This window comes from Zeus faber (genome assembly GCF_960531495.2).
Source record: "Zeus faber genome assembly, chromosome: 4".
In the NCBI taxonomy this organism is placed as follows: domain Eukaryota; kingdom Metazoa; phylum Chordata; class Actinopteri; order Zeiformes; family Zeidae; genus Zeus; species Zeus faber.
In genome coordinates this window covers 3,371,274-3,387,614 of record NC_137191.1, presented here as the reverse complement: position 1 = coordinate 3,387,614, position 16,341 = coordinate 3,371,274, and the positions used below count along the sequence as shown (strand labels likewise).

Sequence of the window (16,341 nt, the reverse complement as noted above, 5' to 3'; positions counted from 1 at the left end):
AGGACGACACTGTAGGCAGGGCCACTTTGGAGGACTGCTGAAGGCTGGGCGTCAGCAGGGGAGACCAAAGGCTCGGGACTAGGAACAGGCTGGACCTCGGGAGTGGGGCCGATGGCTCGGAAACGGGCTGGACCTCGGGAGACGCGGCTGACGGGTCAGGAACCGGAACAGGGCGATCCTCAGCTGGATCGGCCAACAACTCAGGAACGTGAGAGCCTTGGCAGGGGAGGCTGATGGCTCGGGAACAGGAACATGGTGAGCTTCAACAGTATCGGCCAATGACTCAGGAACGTGATGAGCCTCGGGTAGAGAGAGGCTGATGGCTTGGGAAGGGGAACAGGGTGAGCCTCAGCTGGATCGGTGAACAACTCAGGAATGCAGGGAAGGCTGCCGTCTCGGAAATAGGAAAAAGGTTAGCCTCAGCAGGATTGGCCAACAACCCAGGAACATGCTAAGCCTCGGCAGGGGAGGCTGACGGCTCGGGAACAGGAACAGGGCGAGCATCAGGAGGGTCGGCCAACGACTCAGGAATGTACTGAGCGTCGGCAGGGGAGGCTGACTGCTCGGGAACATGAACAGGCTGAGTGTCAGCAGGATTGGCCAATGACTCAGGAACGTAACGAGCCATGGCAGAGGAGGCTGACTGCTCTGGAACAGGAACGGGGTTGGTCGCAGTGGTGGAGCTGCCTCTACAGCAGATTGCTGGTAACCCTGGGGTGCGCAAAGGCCTCCAATCAATGCAACTCCAGGTTGTTCGTGCTGAACCAGAAGTCCTGGGTGCTGACAGCGCTGGGCAGTGGAGACTGGGGGCGTTGGACCACGGAGACTGAGGGGCGCCAGTCTGTGGAGAACTGGACCACAGATGGTTTCGGGGATCCTTGGGACCGCGTTCTCTCCTGGGGGACTTCTGAGGATTCCCAGAGAAAAAGGCGGGTCAAAACCCCCAGAACGGGGACTGCTCTGGATCCTCAAGGGCAGGAACAGGACAGGCAAGTACCGCCTAGCCGCCCCGCCTACCAACAAGCTGGCTCAGAGCTGGGGGCTTAGCCTAAGGCAGGCTGGGAATGTTCAGGCCAGGATGCTCGCATGCTGGCAACTAGCAGGCCTACTGCTAGCAGGCTGGTGACTAGCACACTGGTGGCTAGCAGGCCAGTGGCTTGCAGGCTGGTGGCCAGCAGGCCGGTGGCTAGCAGGCCAGTGGCTAGCAGGTGAATCTCCTGGTTGGTCCCTGATGAGGAACCGCCTAAATGCGACAAAAACCGGTTCCACTGGGTTCATGTTTGGTCGAGGAACAGGCAGGGGTCAAAACCAGGGAAAACTCATCGGCAGGGAACCAGGGTCCAGGGGAACCGGCACAGGATCAGGGTCCAGGAACAGGCAGGGAATCAGCATCCCGGAACAGGCAGGCAAAAATTGGCCCGCATAACAGACTCTACCTTTAAGGTCAGGCTTTTTGTACTGTCCACATGGCACAACTTCAGAGGTACAGCTCCATCCGTACCATCCACAGTTTCATGCCATATTGTCAGTCCCAACCAACCACAAAACCTAACACCTCTTGGCCCACAGTAGCCAATATAATAAACACTTTCAGTCTAAAGCCCTGATAATACCTTTGCGCGGGCAGTATCGCAGTGTGCAGGGCGTTTATCCTCCATTGCAGTATTCTCAGAAACCACGGATGGCAGTAGAGAGAAATTACTGTGTTAAGCAGTAGGACACAAAGAAGATGAGAGACAGCATGCAAACATGGCTGCACGCACAGCATTGTGCCGAGGAGGAATTGCTGTTCATGGCTGATGAAACGACAAAAGTGTGGTATAACCTGTGTATAAATATGTTCTTTCTGGTTCAAAGAAGGAATTTCACCTTTGACAGAGATTTGTAGTAGCTATTGACAGACACCAGACGCTTGCATGTCTGCTAAGATTTCTGGCTCCCAAAACAGGAAGACCGATTTGTACCCTTATTTTCAAGGTCAATAAATTAGTAAGCAATTATGTACATGCATTTGGTGGATATCAATACATATCATACAAATGGCATGTTTACCTTATTGAGTAGAGGACATTCCCATTCTTGAAAATCCTGAGCAGTTTGTTGTCTGTTGTGACTTCATGAAAATGGGCTCCCTTCTCGTTTGCAAAAAACAGATCTGGTTTCCATATGGAGTCCAACATGGAGGGGTCCAAGTCGAGGGAATCATCTGGGTATTCGGCATAGGCTAGTCTGGGGTCGTTCCACTGCTGTCGGAGGAAGATATTCACCCGATAGTCCTTAAAAAATAAAAACAGAGACGAGGGGGTGAGAAACATGAAGATATTATACAAAATGTATATGGACAGGGATTGTAATGTATTAAACTTTATAAATCTTTGACACAGTTTTTCTCGATGCAGTCAATCAGATAGATAGAAGACTGTGACAGTGAGAAAATGACTGGAAATTACTTCTACTGTAGTGGTACTATTTAGTCGGTTAGCCGTTTGCTGTAGATTCAGAGGCAAAAAACACATCAGACATGAGCATTGGTGGTTCAGTGAAAGAATTCTTGCCTGCCACTCGGAGGCCAGTCGCAGTTAGCCGTAACAGACATTCTATGTCAGGAGGCTCTGCCCCTCAGGGGCTACGCCGCTAACGGTATACATCCAACCGTGTATGAGGACTGCTGATAATTTATTCATACACTTGCTTCAGCCAATCAGGATGGAGCAGCATAGCCACGTAAGCCACCGGCACTCGCTACTCGTCTCTTTTTTCAATTCAGCGGCGACTGATCAAAATAAATTCTGCACTCAACCTCAAGATAATCTTCCAGTCAACTCATCTTGGCATCTTGATATGGAACTTGATCCAACAATGACTCTTTAGGAGCCCCTTGTCTCTGCGTCAGTCTGGTGGTGGCGGGCCACCTCCACGACAGGTGCTTCCTCTGTCTAGGAGTGGGGTCTGCCAGGCTGCCAGCTGATTGGCTTCCTGTTGCAACTTGCCGGGCGCAGAAATGAACAGATCCGCGGACCATTTTTTTTAAAATCGAAAAGATCCACCCAGCACAAATTTAAAATGTGTTTGGAGGGAACTCTTTTCACTGGACATTTTGACCAGGATATTTAAATATGTGGTACTTGAACAGATTTTCATGGTAAAGAACAGTAATAACCAGAGAACCGAAACGCCGCAACAACGGCTGCAGAGCACTCCAAGGGACGCACACGCTCCCGGCAGCGCACGATCATCCCTTTTATCTATCTACCTATATATGTATGTATTTAATAATATTATTATTATTTATTTTTATTTTTTTAACCTGTGCTGTCAGCATGCTGGGCATACAACTACAACTATTAGGGAGTATTTGTATGCCATCTGGCAGCCACATCTGACCTGGATCTAGGTAATTGGTGACCCAGGATCAGTGTGACTGCATACCTATTGCTCGTTGGTTGGTCTAATGAGCAACAGGTAAAACCCCCATCCCCAAACACACTAAGGAGCGAGGAGACCTGTGTCCATCTGCTCCAGGGCTTGTTCTATCAAGCCCCCTCTCCACAATAAACTTGTGATTTCTACAACCCCGTGTTCTGAATCTCTGTGCTGGAGGTCCCTGCCACTTGAGTGGTGCGTGATAGGTGAAACTGCCAAAGTAAATAAACACATTCTATTGCCAACCCGGTGCTGTGTAATTCCTTATTTTGTTTTATTCAAGCCATTTGTATCATACAAACTGTAGGAGTCAAAAACAGTCACACTCCATGGAGTTCGCTTGCAGGTCCAGAACAACGTGTCCGAATCGTGTCTGTTTTATTTCTAGTCCCAAAAGTTTAAAAAGTTGATGAAATGTCTCTGAGGGACATGGGGTGCTTACTACGTTTGAATGGAACCGTGTTGTTGGGAACTTCCACATGGAGTGATTTCCTTCCACAGAGACACTGTGAGGCAGGACTCTCTAGACTACAGTACAGGTAGTGTGTGTCGGCTTGTAGTAGTAATTCTGCGTGTCACCAGGACTCTGAAAACTTGTGTCACTGTGTCATTACGTCAGCCGATGCTGCGTTCAATGGCAACTTTAAAATTGTTACTTGTTTTAGTAGGGTTTTTTTTTTAACCTGTGCTGGCAGCATACTTGGCATACAACACAGAAGGTGTATGCCATTGCATCTAAGACAGAGATAATCTGCAAGAGGAGTTAAACTTCTTAACCTGCAATGCCACTCTTGGATCATTCTTTAAAACTCATTTTTGTAGTAATGCTGATGTAAAGACGAGTGGCAGCACGAACAGATGCTACATTCCATGGGAACTCTAAAATGTATAATTGTGTCGATAATGGACCCTGTGTATTATTATTATAATTATTATTATTAGTAGTAGTAGGAGTAATAGTCGTAGTAGTAGTATCAGCCCTGGAAAAGTTCTACCAACTGAAATTGGTCATTACAATTGTTAACATCAAGGTTTGACATCAATGATTTCACAAGGTACTGTTGGCCTGGCTGGATCCAAACCTGACTATCATTCTCTGTCTCTCTTCAATCACACAGATGTAAGCTTTTAGACTGCTGGCACGCAGAGAAAGAGATGAAGGAATTAAATAGAAAAGGATAGAGTGAGCAAACAGAGAGACACTAAAACAGTTGCAAATCTGTTACACAAACACTTTGTAGCATGTTGAGGCAAGAGTGGACAAATGTGGCACACAAAAGAAGGGAACTCAAGCAACCTGCACATACACAATCTGCCACGAAAATGTGTGTATATGTATCTGATCCGTGCATACAGATGAGGCTCGCAGGATCTTTCCTTTGTAATTTCTCCGACATCATGTATGACAGTCGTTACACACACTAAATAAGATACACATATTATACAGCCTATATGAGACAATGTGAGTTATCAATATTTTTTATCTGTATTTAGTCATCTCACACATAAAACCTTATTTACGCACCAGCTCATGATTGGACTGTGGCTTTTTTTATGGTAAAACTACTTAACTGTCGTGTCACAAACTTCGCATGGCCAATTTGGACAGTTTTTTGTTTTGTTTTTTCCCTTCAGTTTTCAATGTTGGCTCCAGGTAACATACATTTAAGTGGTTCTTTGATGTGTCTAGGCATATAGCTACCCCTTTGCATTTATATACAAGCTGTATTGTTTATTTTACATTTACATTTACATTTACACTTAGTCATTTAGCAGACGCTTTTATCCAAAGCGACTTACAAGGGAGAATAACATTCAAGCTACATTGCGACAGAGACATTAGTCTAACAATAAATACTGCTAGGAAGTGCTAAGTAATTGTAGGTTAGGAGAGGAGGTACTCACTGAAGAGCTGGGTCTTCAAGTGCTTCTTAAAGACAGTTTATTTTTTTACTGGTTCAAGATGGTACTGTAGTTCATATTACGTGAGAGTGAGGTGTCTTGGAATGTGTGGTGTCCCGCGACAGCCCCCATTGTATAAGATAATTACTAACAGACGGTGCCAGGGGTCACGAGAGAGAGAGAGCAAATCACCAGGGGTCCCGGTGATAAGGGAGGTGGAATGTGACCTGTGACCTATGTAGGGGAATGAAATGGTCAACGTTGTCTCTGGACAAGCATAAAAGAAACCGCCCGAGTTGCATCCGGCAGAGAATCCATCCGGTTCGGTTCTCTGCTGGACGTCCATGGCAAGTCTGGTCTGATGCTGTTCTTTTTTAATAAACCTATTATTTTACTCAAGTCAGCGTCAGCGGTCACTCCTTCTTCATCAACACATCAAATCATCAAGAAACTACAAGAGTTAAAGAGAGTGAGAAACAAAAGGCCAGCACTAGACAGTTCTTTATAGCGTGTGGACCTGTTACGTCCATAAGGGGTTGTTCTCTGGAGAGAGGGAGGGTTGTCCAGGGGAAATGGACACCACAGAGGATTTAGTGTGTTTTTGTGTATGTTTTCATTCACTATTGTTTTCTTCTTATTATTATTATTATTATTATCATTATTATTATTATTGTGTGTGTGTGTGTTCCTTATGGAGTCCCTTATGGGAAATGTGCAAAAAAAATTGTGAAAGTTTCACGTGCGCATCTAAAACATTCGCATGCATAAAAGACACTTTCTGGTTCCCAAATGTTCTTGTGAAAATTTTTGTGGGGGACCTAATTTCCTCTCGCATAATTCTATTGCGTCTTGAGATAGCGTGTTTAGGTGGCAGATCCATCAATTGAGAGTTTTATTTTAAACTTAGCCTTCAATATAAATATATAGTTTCTGTGCTTGCATTCCAACGCTCATCACTGATAGACATTTATAATGCATTTAGTGGTCTAGAAGTTTGTGACGCAGAAAGGGATACACAAACATTGAAGAATTTGTTGTAGTCATTCAGGATCAACTACAATCTGTCTGGCCAACTCCATGGATACAGGTGGATGCACGCCTAATGTATAGAAAACGGCGTGCATGTTTGGAAAGAAGATGTGTAGAAAGCAGAACAGTGTGATGTCTTCATCTGTGCTATTATTTCTCCGAAGAGACTTACAGCTGGCACTTCCATTCTTCTGATAAACTGAAGCCATTTGGAATTTGCATATTTATATACATACGTACATGCATTGACGGCTTTTCCATGAAGATAGTTTGGCTGAATGCAGATACAACCCAAAGTAGTGACCCTAAGGTTGTCAGAGGGTATTATGTGGAAACAGTGGAAGGTTTAGGTGGCTATCTAAGAATTATAAGGGGTGATCCTGGAATCAAGAACGGGCACATTATAGATTCCCAATGTTTCCAACATCTAAGACACATCCACCACCGACAGCTACGACAAGCCTCCTTTACTCTGTTTGGTTGTTTGGTGGTTTAGTCTATAGTGTATATATATTTTTGTCCTATTTTTAAAGGTAAACTGTAATTATGTATCTTAACAAGCCTATTTATTGTTATTTTTATCTCAGGATGAACTGGATATGACTGCACTGTGGTATGTGCATGTTATGAGACCGTCCAAGAATCATCTTGTGTCAAGCAGTACACCCATCATGCACTTGTTTCCAGATCTCTACAGAAATGTTTTAAGTTTTCTTGCACATGTCAATTTAGGGGCTCCATAGTTCTTCAACGATGCAACAATATTTAAATATATTCATTCTAATTTACTATGACTAGTAGCTCGGGGAAGTTAATTAAGACAGTGGCCTCTCTCAGGAAGTCAGCCGGGTCAGGTTTGGATGATAAAAGAAGATACCGGCTAAAGAAACATGTGATGGCTCTCCGGAAAGAGAACAGTCGTACAGGCTCGGGGACACCCGACCATACCTAGGTGTTAGGATGGCTGGTCTCGACTGGTTGTTCTCTCTCCTTTTGCTAGTTTTCGTAACTGTCTCCCTCTTCTCTCCCACACATACTCCCATGCACAAGCTCAGGATTGGCTCTTTAAATATCAATGGTGGGAGACAGCAGAAGAGGAGGGCTCTGGTTGCGGAATTATTTCAGCAGAGGAAGTTAGACGTGATATTTCTGCAAGAGACACAGTGACGCAGCCATCGAGGTAGACTGGGGTGGGGGGGGGTCAGCTGTTTCTCAGCCATGGGACTAACTTCAGTGCAGGAACTGCGATCCTCCTTTCGCGGGGGTCAAACATCAGGGTTCTGGCCAGCACCGAGAGAGAAGCAGGTAGAGCTCAGATGGTCAGGGCGGAGGCAGGAGTTTCTACTTTCTGTTTCATTAATGTTTACGCTCCCACTCTAGGCTCGCAGAGGGTGGAGCTGTTTTTGCAGGAAACACTGCAGAGGGGGGTTCAGGCTGACTGCGTTGTAATGGGTGGGGACTGGAACTGTACGCTGGACTATAGTCTGGATCAGACCGGTGAGGAACCCCACGGGGTCTCTTCCGCCCGTCTGTCTTGCCTCACTGCTCGACATGACCTCATAGACACATGGAGGATGAAACACGCGACAGACAGACAGTACACATGGGTGCGGGTTTCAGACGGTAGGGTTAGTGCGGCTCGGCTTGACAAACTTTACGTATCACAAACACTCAGTCCCCAGGCAGTTCCATCAACCCTGTGGCCTTCACAGATCATCACCATTTCACTCTGGAGCTGTGCTCAGCACCTGGCACCAGGCATTCTTCTTATTGGCATTTTAATGTAAAATTGCTGCTCGACACCGCGTTCTGCAGTAGTTTTAAATCATTCTGGGATGGCTGGAGGAGCAGGAAGGAGGCCTTTAGCTCCTTGGGTCAGTGGTGGGAGGTGGACAAAGCACAGAACAAATCCATGTCTTCTGCCAACCGTATTGTGCTCACTCCACCCGCAGGGAGACAATAGACACCCTGGAGCAGGAGATCAGGGACATTGAGGGTGGCCACCTTCGTGGCAGCGCCCCTGTGAGTGGGAGGCTGCAGGAGAAAAGGCAGGAGCTGCACACATTCCTCCAGGAGAGAGTACGGGGCGCCATGGTCAGGGCCTCATTGATGTTTCATCCAAGGTCAAGGCGTTCCGCCTCCAGACGGCGCAGAGGCTGTTGTGGACTGCGTTGGCTGGACACAGCGAAGGTGCTGCTGAGGCGGGCGGGGCACCTCTCTTATGACAAGCAGCTGTTTCTGCTATGGCCCGAGGGGATGGACTTGACAGGGCTGACTCCTTTCTATCAGTCAGTGCTGTAGTCGTGGCAGGTTTTTAAGGTACACGGTGACACCATGTCTGCCCCTGGGATGTGGCAGTTTGGGGAGCCTTTGTTTGGGAACCCACTGCTGGACTCCGGCCTCCTTTCCTTCTCCAGCCTGCGCTCCAGCTTGCTCAAGGCTGGCTGCGCCAGGCTGGGTTATCTGCTGAAGGCGTCGGCGGACCAGCCCATGGGGACAACTGGCATCAGGTCCTCCAGACTGCTGCACAGGTTGGTGGATGAAGTCTGTGCTTCACTGCCAGTGGCCTACAGGCCTTTTATTGACAGCCGTGCTCTTCCTGATCAATGGGACGGTGAGAAACCTCGCTCTCACCGTGCCCTTCGCTGACGGTCTCTCCGGCTGTGCAGTGGGAGGAGGAGCAGGACAGATCCTGACCTTTGCCACTCCCAAGCGGGGAGGTTTTGAGGCAGTAGGCCAGAAAGCCGCCTAGAAGAACAAGAACAATCTTTAATCGTCACACAGCACAACATATACATGCACGCGCACACACACACACACACACACACACACACACACACACACACACACACACACACACACACACACACACACACCTGAAAAGGCAGGTTTTATTTTCCGTTGAAATAAAAGCCCAGCATGGCTGATTTTTTTTGTACCTGTCTCCTTTGATCCCCGCAAAAACAATAGATTTGTGGCATGCTTATACACATTCTGCAAACAAAATACAAGTACAGTCTTTACATACAATATCTGTTGAAGGCATATTTATCAAGTCATGATAGTATATAGTACTGCAAATGGCCAATTAGTGCATTTAAATAAAAACTAGTACAGCGTGGCAGATTCCAAATAACAATGACCATAGATTGCTCAAAAGTCTAGTTATGAGAACTGGACAGGGAGGAGTGTTCCAGACTACAAAACAGGGTAATCCACAGGGTATAATCCACTGTATAATCCACAGGGTGTTGTCCTCTGTGCCCAATCCACATGACATAATCCACTGAGTATAGTCCACAGAGTAGTTTACAGTATATGGTCAAAGGTATGGCATACAGAAGGCTGCAGACCTCAGCACCCATTCAATAGGCTGAGAGGACTGAAGTTGGGGTCAGGTGAAACCCAACCATTGTGGTGAGGTCATTATTTTGTCTTTACAGAGACAATGGTTTGTAAGACAAAAAATTTAATTGCTCCTTTGTGGACCTTGGTGAAATTAAAAGGCTACTCCTTAGTTTGCAAAACTTATCACAGAATGGGAGAGATAGGTTCTCCCAGCATCTGCCCCAATTTGGTCCCTGACCACAGCCTCTTCATTTTGAGTTTTACTCCTTTCCAAGTGTTGAGTCTGCCGAGATGAAAGGGAGGATAAACTGCTCTGGGACTCACTTCAACTACAAAAGCTGCAGTATAGTTTCAACTTCTAATTGAATTTCTTTCTATTTTTGCCAGCCTACTTCGAACTTATCAGGTCATCCATAGCATATAGTGACCATAACTGTCAGTGGGTGGTGGAATATATTATATAAATAATCGAAAAGAGCAGAATACCAAAGAGAGTAATGTATGTCAAATACAATATTGGCTACTAAGGCTACAACATAATCATTCGCATCATACTGAGCATAAGGCCACAAGCCGCATTTGGACAGGGGCCAGATGTATTCCTCCCTTTGCTAGACTGTCCCCTCACCCATAACAGATGACCAGTTTGTTAAACCCATTGAAATTCCCTGTCTCAATTGAGTGTGCCAGCCACATCTGTTTAATAGAACATGGGTAGCTACAAATATGGCTGAAGCCTCCATAAGGAAGTACAATAAAGTAAACCGACATTTCTTTACTTAAGATGTCTGTTCACTTTTTGTTTTTTCGTACTTCATTGAGCTTTTCCTCTACATTTTACCCAAACAATTTAGGAGCACTGGGCCGCAATTCCAGTTGTAGTGCCAATGTCTTGGTCAACGGCATCTGGTCATTGGATATCTGTTCAGCCACTTTCATCAAGGGTTATTTCATATTCCATAGCTTCTCTTTCCATTGTTATGCCGATGTCAAACAGCTGCATTTTTCTTATCAAACCAAACAACTTGAATTATATTACTGTCCTTCATGGCTGTTTAGCTGCCATTAAGAACTGGAGGTCACAAAACCTTCATGTGTTCTGTCCCTGGTAAATCAATAAATAAATAAATATGCATTATTTCAAAAATCGGATCCATATTATTAGCCAAAGATCTGGAACTATTTATTCATACATTCATTTTCTCATGTTTAGATTACTGCAGGTACGTCTTCTCTTTCCTGAACCAAGCTTCTCTGTCTTGCCAACACCTGGTTCAAATTGCGGATACCAGAATATTGATAAAAACAAGCCGCAGAGCCCGTATCACCCCAACTCTTGCCTCCCTTCATTGGCTATCGGTTAGTTGTAGAATGAATGTCAAATTTCTGCTAATTACTTTTAAAGCTCTACATGGCCTAGCCCTTTCCTATATGTCTGAGATGCTGAGCCCTTACTCTGCCAGTCAGTCACTCAGATCCACCAATCTAGGACTTATTATATTTTAGTAAGTAAGTAAGGATCTGAGTCCTGTTATAAGCCTGCCATGACTTTTCCTAAAGGTGTCCTGAAAGGCGTATTTGTACTCTGCAGGTGGCCATCTGACTAATGGGCCATTACACAGAGATAGTGGCTGCATAGAAAACATGATAAGCAACGCAAACCTCAGACTCAAACTTTCAAACTTTGAAAGCGACTTTTGCCTGGGCGGATCGTGACAAAAAGATCACAAAGATGGAAAGAGATAACGTCTAACATTATAACCTACATATGCAATGACATCGCCGCAGTTTGCATGGTTGAGAATGGGTCAAAACCCTCAACCCGAAGTACACTAACGGTCAAAAGTTTTAGAACACCCCCATTTTCCAGTTTTTATTGAAATTTAAGCAGCTCAAGTCCAGTAATTAACCTGAAATGGTACAAAGGTAAGAAGTAATTTGCCAGAGGTTAAAACAGAAAGTTTAGGTTACCAAAAACTGAAAAATAAAATAATTTTCAGAGTTCTAAACAAAGGCCCTTATTCAGGGAACAAGTAATGGGTTAACAACTTACAGCTGTTCTGCAGCAATGGAAGTAAATTAAGCCTTGAAAGTTGATGCAAACAATTCCTACAGGTTTGTTTGTTTGATTACTTACAAACCCTCTGTGTGTATAAAAGCAACAGAACAAACTGTGCTGTTACACCCTCTGAAGCATTATTTGGACAATATTCCGTTGCAGGAGGTAGTATATCTATCAAAATGCCGAGAAAAGGGCAGTAATCAAAGGAAGACAGACCATTATAACCCTTAAAAGGTCTTTCCATTAGAGAAATTGCAAAGAAAGTGAAGGTGTCAGTGAGTACCTTTTCCTACATCATTAAAAGGCATTTGGAAACTGGAGGGAACTCTGACAGGAAGAGGTCTGGCAGACCCAAAGCCACAGGAAAACAGCTTCAAGCTTAGCTTAACACTTGTCAAAGTAAGCAAGTCTCAGTTTCAACTGTGAAGAGAAGCCTTGGACCTGCAGGTTTGACAGGTCGAGTGGCAGTAAGAAACCATTGCTAAGATGGCTGTTATAAGAATTTTGTATTTCTGTGTATTTTCAATTTAACTTATGAGCTATTGTGACATTATGTCATAACGTGTACGTGCAGAACAACATGAACATTTTGTAAACAAGTGGCTATGAGCAGGAACAACATGTGCACAACTGGTCACAAAAGGACATATGGATCACAAAGAACTATTTCGAACCGGAGGAGCTCCAGCAAGCCGATGATGCAACAAGAGCCTCCATCCTATGAAAGTCTCAGCTCTCCGGAGAGAGTTGACCATTTCCGCAGCGACATCATATTGTGCTGTTGCTTTGTTAATGCTCGTTGGTACCAGATTAAATACTTTATTAACTTAAAGTATAGTCTCCGATTTCCTCTCTAACTTTAAGTCCGTCCACGAACAAACTTTATAGCTGTTCAGCTTTAACAATGGCAAAATAAGAAAAAGTGGCTTACCTGGGCCATGAAGCACCGCCAGTTGACTACTGAAGACTGGAAGAAGGGCTTATGGACCAATGAATCAAAATCAAATTAAAATTTTTGGTTCACCAAAGGCAGTAGGCAAAAGGACGATTTCTCAGTGTGTGACACCAACTATCAAACATGGAGGAGGAAGCATGATGGTCTCGGGCTCTTTTGCTGGATCCTGAGTCGGTGACTTGCCGCGTCAGAAATAGGTTTTACAATGTGTTTTTTTATATAAATGTGGCAGTTTTGCCACCACACACCACCCAACGTGCTTGGGGACCTCCGGCTCAGAGACACAGACGATGGGGGGTTGATAACACCAGTTTATTGTAGAGCTGCGACGAGGTGGAATTAGCCAGGAGCAGTTGGAACATGTTATGACACAGGGCTCCCATCCTGACTGAGTGGACAGGGTTTTTAAACCTGATGCTCGTTAGCCCAACCAATGAGCAAAAGTTAATTGAATATAGAGAAAACATGCTATATTGTAATATATATTGTTGTATCAATATCGAGATATGAGTTGACCTATATCGGGATAGCTCTGAACACCACAATAAGCGCAGCGCAGGGTTCTGGCTGAACAGAGATTTAGATTTATTTTGTTTCCTTATTTTCCAACTTGCATGGAAAATGGAAACATATAACTAAAAGAGATCGAGGGGAGTTTCACGCGACCCACCGGTTTTCTGTGTCGGTTTACCTGTGTTTTTATTTCAGATTTAAATGTCTTAATTTTTGTTAGTTTCCTGCTTGTATGAAACAAAAAATGTAAACATAACCAAGAGACAGTCCAGCGCTGACTTAGAGAGCTGGAACTGGAGAGCTGTATAATGGAGACAGAGCGATCTCTCCGGTGCCAAATAGATAAACAGCCTGTCCAGACAGGAAGTGGCTTGGTGGGTGGCACAGGAAGACAGAGCGGGTGTTTACACTACACCATGCCAACCTCAAACATTTTGATTTATTTTTGTTAGTTTCCTTCTTGTATGAAAAATGCAAAAACAACTGAGAGACAGAGAGACAGAGCTGGAGAGTTGCGTCACAGTGACGGCGCATCCCCATGTCTCCAAACAAAACAAACAAAAACTGTGTGTTTTTATTTGAGATTTAGATTCATTGTTTTTCCTCCGATTTACACTTGCTGTGTCGCACAGGTCTCCTTGTTGCTTTCCGTTGCTATAGGACTAAATTTAGTAAAAACAGTGTTTTGTGTAAATACTCTTCTTCTCAATAATAAACCCTCCAGCCCTTCCTCCCTCCACTCTGCGTGTTTCTAGTGATGGAGGGTGATAGCCGAGCAGTCTAAACAATGGGATGTGAGACACAGGACAGCATCACTGATTGCTGATTACTGCAAAAAAAAAAAAAAAAAAAAAAATCTGCAGTTCTAGTGGTAAATCAAATGGGTGACCCTGCTTTTAGTGGTTAAGCTGAATCTCTTTGGAACAGTCTACCTCAATCTATTAGATAAGCCGTTGCTCCTGAAATCACATTTTTATCAGTTATCTCTTTTATAAAGCCTTATCGTTGTTGTTCTGTCCTCTATGTTAAAATTTGGACCTTGTGTTTGTTTACATTATGTCCTTTAGCACTCAATTTTGTCCTCAGCGACGTACAATAAGTACATTTTGTCACAGTATCAAACCACTATTTACTACAGTCACATCTAAATAAACATTCTGTAGGAACTAACAGCACTAGTAGAGTTAGAGATTTTTTTTTTTTTTTTTTAGAAAGTAAGAGATTTTCATAAGGTAGACAGGTCAATGCGAGTATATGGAACAAAAAAAAAGAAAGAAATGAATATGTCCATGAAATAAACCCTGAAATAAATGAGTCAACAACTATATAAATACATGTAAATATAAATATATTAGTAAATATTAGTTAGTTATATTAGTTATATTAGTTATATTAGTTAAATAAATAAATAAATAAATAAATAGATTTATTTATTTAAAAAAGGAAGTTTTTCAAAAGACTATTTTTGTCACTGAGATCAGCATTCTTTGGTCTACTCATTTAAGTTAGTTTAGTTTAGCCTTGTCAGTAACTCTCCTGTCTTTTCAGATCCAGCCACTCCCCTTTCTGCTTCCACCCCCCCACTCTTCTCCTCACCTGCAGCTCATTTGCTCATCAGGCACTCAGTACTTATACTGGCCTCGTTTATTGGTTCTGTGTGAGATTGTCTTTGCTTAGGCTGTGTGGTGCAGTGTGCAGTGTGCAGTGTGCAGTGTGCAGTGTGCAGTGTGCAGTGTGCAGTGTGCAGTGTGCAGTGTGCAGTGTGCAGTGTGCAGTGTGCAGTCCAGGGATTGCGCCAGGTTTTTTATTTTTGATCCTCTGCCTGTCTTACAGATTCTGATTCTCTGCCTGCTCCTTGCCTGACTGTTTGCCCTTGCTGATGGATAGCCTGGCTTTCATGACCCAGGTCTGTAAACCCCTGCTTTGTGAACCTTAACCTGCTCTCCTGCGTTGTGCTCTTGGGTTCACCTCTGGTCTGAGTCAGTGAGCCTAACAGCACAATCTGGCCAGAAATGGACCCAGCCGACGCAGTCACTCAAATGGCAGATTGACGTCCAGGCGGGGCCCCTGCTTTGGCACGCCATTACAACTCATCGCTATGGAGGTGGCTGTTCGGGAATCCTTTTCCTTTAATTATCAACACCTGGAGGCTCAAAGCGACTGGATTCAGCAGCTCACCCAGGTCAATCAGGTGTCCCTTGCCTCTACCAGCCCTCATGCTAGGTTCAGTCCAGAACCTCGCCTCAACCCTCCCGAACGCTTTTGGGGAGCCCTGGGTGCTGTCCGGTCCTTCCTCACCCTCTGTTAGTTGACTTTAGAGTTACAGACCCTCTCGTTTCCCACCGAGAGGTTCCAAGTGGCCTTTTATGGTCACCCAGCTATTGGGACGCGATTGGGGACCGCTGAGTGAGAGCGACAATCAGACCTCTGGTCTTCGGTGGTGACCTTTCCGGAGGGTTTGTGACCACGCCACCTGAGAGGCAGCTTTTGGCCTCCTTACCCTGGTAGAGAGAGATCGATGAGTGATTGACTACTCTATTGCATCTCAGACCCTCGCAGCAGAGAGCGAGTGTAATTCCGCCACGTTGACCAACGCCTTCCACAACAGGCTCGCTGATGTCATCAAGGACGAGCTGGCGGCTCGTGATCCTCCAATCTGGATGCTCATCGCTACCGCCATCCGCATTGAGGGATATCTCCAGGAGCGTGAGAGAGAGAGAGAGTGTTGACCTGGTTTTCCCGGAGCCATCCACAACCGCCAGCGTTGCCTCCTTCGTCGCTGTCAGCACTCCTAGCGACCCAGCAGAGCCCATGCAGCTCGGCAGGACCAGCCTGTCATCAGTGGAACGACAGCGCCATCAGGGGGGGGAGAACTGCTGTCTGTACTGTGGCAGGGGGACACTACGTGTCAAGCTGCCCGATAAAAGGAGGGGCTCACCAGTGAGAGGGTGCTGGTGAGCTGTGCTATCAGTTCCAAGAGACCTTCTCGCCTGTTACAAGCCCACCTGGGGTTAACCAGGCCGTTTCACACGGTGGCAGTCCCGATGGACTCTGAAGCGGATGCAAATTTTCTGGACTCCCACCTGGCGGAACAACTAGGCATTCCCCG

At 45.2% G+C, this 16,341-nt stretch overlaps 1 protein-coding gene across 2 annotated transcripts in view; it reads right to left on the bottom strand.

Annotated features, from left to right (window-relative positions):
* The window catches only part of glra3 (glycine receptor, alpha 3), a gene marked incomplete at both ends in the record, with an annotated part of 113,207 nt that overhangs the window by 72,864 nt on the left and 24,002 nt on the right, over nt 1-16,341 (bottom strand). For both annotated transcript variants that reach the window (XM_079999243.1, XM_079999244.1), the window contains one exon: nt 2,053-2,276. In XM_079999243.1, the coding sequence (XP_079855369.1) occupies nt 2,053-2,276 (224 nt within the window). The remainder of the gene's footprint in view (nt 1-2,052; nt 2,277-16,341) is intronic.